The sequence below is a fragment of the Vulpes lagopus genome, chromosome 18 (genome assembly GCF_018345385.1).
Source record: "Vulpes lagopus strain Blue_001 chromosome 18, ASM1834538v1, whole genome shotgun sequence".
NCBI lineage: Eukaryota > Metazoa > Chordata > Mammalia > Carnivora > Canidae > Vulpes > Vulpes lagopus.
The window spans coordinates 15810085-15817258 of record NC_054841.1 but is presented as its reverse complement, the minus strand read 5'-3'; the positions used below and the strand labels follow the sequence as shown (position 1 = coordinate 15817258).

The 7174-nt window shown below is 44.3% G+C and overlaps 2 protein-coding genes across 2 annotated transcripts in view; one reads left to right on the top strand and one right to left on the bottom strand.

Moving 5' to 3' along the window:
- Positions 1-5134: 5134 nt before the first annotated feature.
- LOC121477831 (translation initiation factor IF-2-like) overlaps positions 5135-7174 on the bottom strand; it is an 81686-nt gene continuing 79646 nt past the window's right edge. Inside the window, exons 2-3 of the mRNA XM_041732366.1 lie at positions 6117-6619; positions 5135-5767 (exon numbers count right to left, since the gene is read on the bottom strand). Coding sequence (XP_041588300.1) covers positions 5618-5767; positions 6117-6619 — 653 coding nt within the window. The 3' untranslated portion in view covers positions 5135-5617. The remainder of the gene's footprint in view (positions 5768-6116; positions 6620-7174) is intronic.
- The window catches only part of PKIG (cAMP-dependent protein kinase inhibitor gamma), a 101449-nt gene continuing 100623 nt past the window's right edge, over positions 6349-7174 (top strand). Inside the window, exon 1 of the mRNA XM_041732500.1 lies at positions 6349-6414. The gene's annotated coding sequence lies outside the window, so the exon portion shown is untranslated. The remainder of the gene's footprint in view (positions 6415-7174) is intronic.

Here is a 7174-nt window from a genome sequence, read left to right as displayed (position 1 = left end):
AGAGACTGAGTTTTGCTTGGAAAGGAATAAGGAGCTTTATTCAAAAGGCTGGCCACCTGGAGAGAAGGCACACTATTTTTTTTTCTAAATTTTATTTATTCATTCATGAGAGACACAGAGAGAGGCAGAGACATAGGCAGAGGGAGAAGCAGACTCCCTGTGGGGAGCCCTATGTGGGACTCCATCCCAGGGCCCGGGGTCACGACCTGAGCCGAAGGCAGGCTCTCAACCAAGAGCCACCCAGGGGGAGTGCTGAGAAGGCACACTCTTGTCCAAGGCCAGCTCTGAGGTTTCTGCCTGACTCAGGGATTTAGAAAGGGGTTTAGGGCAGTTAACCAGTAAAGGGAATGCAGTGGCCCTAACACTTTTTGGTTACGTGCCAGCTTTACCAACATTATCACAGGGCTGGAAGGTTGTGCAAGGGGGCCTGGTTCCTTAGTGCCTGGGGTTTGTGGAAGGGGGTCTGGTTTCTGTTTTGTGAGGTGCAGAAGTGCTATGTTACTTCTAGGAAAGAATGCACAATCTATAGATACACAAAGAAAGGTTAGTTCATCAGTCTTTGGGCTCTGAGTGTTTCTGAAGTTTAGATTATGAGGTTGGCCTGAGGGGCCAAGGCGGCTTCAGCTACGCTGGTTTTCCATTTAAGAAGTGATGTAAATTTCACTCTGGAAATTTAAGTAAAAACAGAAGGTCTATTTAAAGAAAAAATTTTGAGAAATGATTCACATAGATACATAAAAGTGCAGGTGGTATGCAGATATGGCAACAGTAATGAGTGTTGTACAGAGAACGAAGAAGGGAACATTTACCTCGGAATATAAGAACCTCTAGAGTTTGGAATCCTAGAATATTAAGATTAGAAGAAGCTTAGAAATATATTTCAATCTGTTTTTTGTTTTTTGTTTTTTTTTTACAGAAATGGAAAAAGGCTCATAGTGAAATGGTTTACCCCAGGCCACAGAAAGGGCTGATGGCAGTGGAAGGAGAATTATTCAAACTTTCCCAATTCCCACCTGAGCCCTTCACCCCACCCCCATAACCCCTACCACTGAATACCTGCTCAAGTCGGGTTGCTTCTCTATCACTGAAAGTAACCCTTCCAAGTAACCCTTAAAATTCTTATGTCTTCCTATTTGGGTACTGCTGGACTGGGCTGAAGAAAGCTAAGACTGCGATAAAGTCCACAATCAAATCCCATCAGGAGCGTACCTGTACTCAAAAAAGAATCAGATTTATTTATCTTGTTCAGCAAGGGAGAATTCACATCAGAGAAAACATGAGGTACCTTGCTAAGAGGGAATTGGGAAGCGCTTATTGTAGGATTTGGGTTTGTGGTGGGTAACTAGAAGGAGGGTTTAAGCAAGTGGGGAACAGTTTTGAATTGGATTACAGTCGCAGGGGCAATTCAATGGTTAAGTATCTTATTAATAATTTTACCCAGGAGGTGGGAGGATTGAAGTGGGCCAGAATTATTATTGAGGTGGAAGCAGGACTTACTCATGTTAGGAGGAAATTGTCATTATTTGTGGTTCCACAGTGGCCTTGTCCTTGCCTTGTTCCAACTACAAAGTGGCCTTGTCTGAGATTTGTTTATCTTCCTTGAGTGCTATATACGTTCAATAAGGAACATTGGGTCTGATAAAGTTTCATTTTCTCATCTGCCCAACTGTGGGATCCTGCCCATCTCTCAGTGTTTCTCACGCCAAGTGGTCGAGTGTACCTCCTCTAGGTGGCAAAAGTGGGGAAGCAGATCATCTGCTCCAATTTCCCACCTCATGCAGAAACCTCTCAGCAGCATCTCCTGTGGGTGAGGAGCCCCCTGCCAACCAACGCAGCCCCTCCTATCTTTACAAGTTGATTGTCAAAACTGGGTTGTTTTTTCCTTTGTAAGGGAGGAAATTTTTCTCTACCCCCTAGGTTCAGAGATGGGACAGGGGAGGCCTGGAGGCTTTTTTTTTTTAATTTAAATTCAATTAATTAACATATAGTATATTATTAGTTTCGGAGGTAGAGTTCAGTGATTCATCAGTCTTATGTAATACCCAGTACTCATTACATCACATGTCCTCCTTAATGTTCATCACCCAGTTGCCCCATCCCTCACCCTTTTCCCCTCTAGCGGCCCTCAGTTTGTTTCCTATGATTAAGAGTCTCTTATGGTTTGTCTCCCTCTCTGATTTTGTCTTGTTTTATTTTTCCCTCCCTTCCCCTATGATCCTGTTGTATTTCTTAAATTCCACATGAGTGAGATCATATGAGAATTATATTTCTCTGACTGACTTATTCCTCTTAGCATAATACCCTTCAGTTCCATCTACCTGCTTGCAAATGGCAAGATTTCATTTTTTGGTTGGCTGAGTAGTATTCCATTGTGTGTGTGTGTATATATATATATATATATATATATATATATATATATATCACATCTTCTTTATCCATTGATCTGTCTGTCCATCTGTCGATGGACATCTCAGTTCCTTCCATAGTTTGGCTATTGTGGACATTGGTGCTATAAACATTGGGGTGCAAGTGCCCCCTCGGATCACTACATTTGTATCTTTGGGGTAAAGACCTAGTAATGCAATTGTTGGGCTCTATTTTCGACTTTTTGAGGAACCTCCATACTGTTTTCCAGAGTGGCTGCACCAGCTTGCATTCCCACCAACAGTGTAAGGGGGTGCCCCTTTCTCTACATCCTTGCCAACATCTCGTGTTTCCTGACTTGTTCATTTTAGCCATTCTGTCCGGTGTAAGATGGTATCTCATTGTGGTTTTGATTTATATTTCCCTGATGCCAAGTGATGTTGAACATTTTTTTCATGTGTCTGTTGGCTGTATGTCGTCTTTGAAGAAATGTCTGTTCATGTCTTCTGCCCATTTCCTGATTGGATTATTTGTTCTTTGAGTGTTGAAAATCTATAAGTTCTATATAGATTTTGGATCCTAGTCATTTATCTAATAAGACATTTGCAAGTATCTTCTCCCATTCTGTCAGTTGTCTTTTGGTTTTGTCAACTGTTTGCTGTGCAAAAGCTTTATATTTTGATGCAGTCCCAAGAATTCATTTTGCCTTTGTTTCCGTGTCTAGCAAGAAGTTGCTGCAGTTGAGGTCAGAGAGGTTGCTGCCTGTGTTCTCCTCTAGGACTTTGATGGATTCCCTTTTTTTTTTTTTATTCCTTTTTCTATAAATTTTTCTTTTTTTTTTAAGATTTTATTTATTTATTCATGAGAGACACAGAGAGAGACAGGGAGAAGCAGGTTCCACGCAGGGAGCCCGACATGGGACTCGATCCCGGGTCTCCAGGATCAGGCCCTGGGCTGAAGGCAGGCGCTAAACTGCTGAGCCACCCGGGCTGCCCCTTTGATGGATTCCTGTCTCACATTTAGGTTTTTCAACCATTTTGAGTGTTTTTGTGTATGGTGTGAGGAAATGGTCCAGTTTCATTCTTCGGCATGTAGCTGTCCAATTTTCCCAACACCATTTGTTGAAGAGACTGTCTTTTTTCCATTGGATATTCTTTCCTGGTTTGTCGAAGATTAGTTGAGCATAGAGTTGAGGGTCCATTTCTGGGTTCTCTATTCTTTTTCATTGATCTATGTGTCTGTTTTTGTGCTAGTACCTTACTGTTTGATGATTATAGGCCTGGAGGCTTTTATATCATTCTGACAAAGGATGGTACATTTTAAACTTGCAGAGAAGCGATAAGATGATGAAAAGTTTAGGCTATGAGGGTGGCAGACTATGGGAAGGTAAATATGGGAGAAATTAATGGAAGATAAGGATTGTTTTACAAGGTTTGTTATATATAGATTCCTCTCACTGATAAAAGTCTAGAGTTGCTGCTTGTGATTAACTTCTGCTCTTCCTAAGTGGGAGAGGAGGGGGGCAACACCTTCGCACACAGAAATTTATAAGGGTGCAGGCAGAGAACTTTTCTGTCTCTACTTCTCAATTGCTTTCAGCTCAAAATAATCTTTATGCCAAAGTGGCATATTCTGATTCGTTACATTCTTATATATTGTTTGAAAAGATAACACATGTACTTGGTTTTTAAAAACACTGCATAGGGAATCCCTGAGTGGCTCAGCGGTTTGGCGCCTGCCTTCAGCCCAGGGCCTGACCCTGGAGGCCCCCCCCCCAGGATGAGTCCGCATGGGGTTCCCAGCATGGAGCCTGCTTCTCCCTCCTCCTGTGTCTCTGCCTCTCTCTGTGTGTCTCTCATGAATGAATAAATAAAATATTTAAATAAATAAATAAAAATAAAAACACTGCATAAAAGTATAGTGAAAATGTATTATCTTACTCGGTCACCTCCCAGATCTCTTTACAAAGCTCATATATGCATATGCCAGCATTACATGTATTATGTCATTCCCTTTCTACACGTGGTAGCATTCCAACCACATAGTGGTGCATATTGCTTTATTCACTTAATTTTTTTCATTTATTCAATAAATATTTACCAAGCTCTTACTATGTGCCGGGCAGTTCCCAGTGATGAGAAAACATCAGGGAACAAAACAAAATGCCTGCCCTTAAAAGAGCTTCTGCTGTGGTGAAAAGAGACAAGCAATAAACAAATATAAAATGTCAGATACCTGACAAGAGCTGTGAAGAAAATAAAACAGGTGAGAACAGAGTTGGTGGGCGTCTACTATCTTGAGTAGGCGGGGCAGGTGTTTTTGAAGACTTGGTGTTTAAACAGAGATACCAAAGAAATGACAAAGCAAGCTGCTCCAATATCTGGAGGAAGTGTGGTCCTAACGTGGAAGGAACAGTGAGCAGAAAGGCCACAAAACAGAAGCATGTGTTAAGTAACAAAATTCAACCAAGTAAATTTGAAGATCTAATTGGCTTTATTAAGTGATTCATCAATCTAGTAGCGCCCATCTAGCAGGTGGAGAAGCACTCCAAGGAATTACACAAAATGCAAGCTTTTATACAAGGAAAAGAGGAGCAAGAAAAGTCATTAGCAAAGGAAAGGGATTGTTCTAGGCCGGCCACTTTCTGAGGAAAAGCAAGTTTTCTTATCATGCAAATTACCTTGTTCTTTGGGGGATGGAGTGGTCCCAAGCCGCTTACTCTTTGGTGAGGATTGAAAAAATGAGGTTGAAACTGCAATTAGATTATATGTTGAGCACCCATTTGGGAATTCTGTCTAAGTGACACCATTTTGGGCCTGTGTTGTTGTTTTTCAAACACATGCTTTACTTAAAAACACAGCCAGTGTGACTAGAGCATGAACGAGAGGGAAAATGGTAAGAGATGAAGCTGAACATGGTAACAACTCTAGATTTTATTCTAAATGTGATGGAAAAACTGTTGAAAGGTTTTTTGTTGTTGTTGTTGCAAGGTTTTGAGCAGGGAAAGGACATGATCATACTTACATTTTATTTTTTTAGATTTTATTTGAGAGAAAAGGGAGGGGGGGGAGATAGAAGAGAGAGAGAAGCCCCATGTGGGGCTCTATCCCAGGCGCCAGGGATCATGACCTGAGCCACCCAGGCGGTCCCACACTTATATTTTAAAAAGGACATTTTGGCTGCAGGGTGGAGAATAGACTGGGGCAGGGTTGGGTAAGGTGGGAAGTAAGAGTAGAAGCACAGAGGGGACTCCTTAGCAGACCACTGGTGTAAGCACAGCTTGCAGATAGGTCTTGATCCAAACTGTATCCACATCTACTTCTGTCTCTCTTAATTCTTGCTGTAAGTAATTCATTTCATGGGAGCAATGGATATCCTTTGTGCTCGCGTTCCAGTATATCTGCTGCAGGATTATTTCAAGAAATATAATTGCCGGTCAGAAGCTAAAGTAGACTTGCCATATTGAAATGAAATCTGATGATTTAATTGTCACGTTGAGCCCAAAGAAACAAGTTTATTCATTCTTTGCCACACAGCCCCTTCTGAGATTAAAGGGAAACGCATCTGCCACTCCTCCCACATCAGTTTTCTCGACTTTAAATATTCCCAGTCTAGCAAGCTTCTGCCTATGGCCCGGTTCCCTCCTGGAACCGTCCCTGTATCTGATGACAGAGAGAGAAACTGAGGCAAAGACCGGCTCGGAGGTACAAGTCCCCACCCCTCCCCCGCCTTACTGTCTCCTTTTTCCTCACCGTTCCTTTCCTTTCCCCTCCTCCCGGGGCCCAGTTCCAGGCGGCCAAACCCCACGCTGGTCCCCGGGGGCCCAGGACCGCAACTCGCACCCCTTTTCCCTCCCCTGGCCGCTCGGGGGCCGCGGAAGAGGACGCGAACCTGCCCGGTCCCTTCCGAGCCGCCGTAGCTCCCGCCGCGGGTGTTCGGCAGCTCCGGTCGCCAAGGCAACGCGCTCCGCTGCGCGCTGCGGGCGCCGAGCAGCCCGGCGGAGGCGCTGCGGGCCGGCGGCCCGGGCTCGGCGAGGCGGCGGGGCGGCAGGTGAGCAGGGCCGGGCGGCAGTCGCGACCCAGACGCGCCCGCACCGGCGTCGGCTCGTCGGGCAGGCCGGGGGCTGGGGCGCGGGGGACCCCCGGGAAGGAGGCTGGGGTCAGACCTTTATCCCCCTCCGCCGCGCCGGGGCGGCGCCCCCTCCTGCCCTTTAGCCCTGCTTGGCTTTGGCTTGGAGCGCGCTCTAGACTGTTTTCTGTATCGGGAGCGCATTGCGTGGCCTGACCTCAAAGTTTCTTTTCTTTTTTTTTTTTTTTTTTAAAGCCCCTTTAGTTTGGGGCTCGGGGAATAACTCAAAACTGAACAAAATGTATGTCTGTGTGACTCTCCTGGGGCCAGAGAGGATTGACTTCATTGTGCATCAGTTTTCCCATCTGCTAAATGGGCATAATACTAGTCTCATAAGGCACACGAAATTCATATTTAAAACTCTCGCAGGTAAGTCCTCAATATCTTGGAGCTTTTTATAATTTCTACTACCACTACAAAGAAGTCCATCATTGAGCCTGTATTGTGTCATGGCCTGGGCAGATCGCCAGGGGTAAAGTGAATGAGACATCTTGTCCTCAGGGAACTCCGCAGTTCTAAGGTATAAATAAGAATTCCTTGCAATTTGAGCTATGGTTTTGGACATACAAGGGACTGTGAATGCACAGAGAAGGCAGTTAACCTAGATTTCAGGAAATGAGGCTAGAGAGGGTGGTCAAAGGGAGATTCTAAAAGAAGATGATTTCCAAAATGAGACATGAAG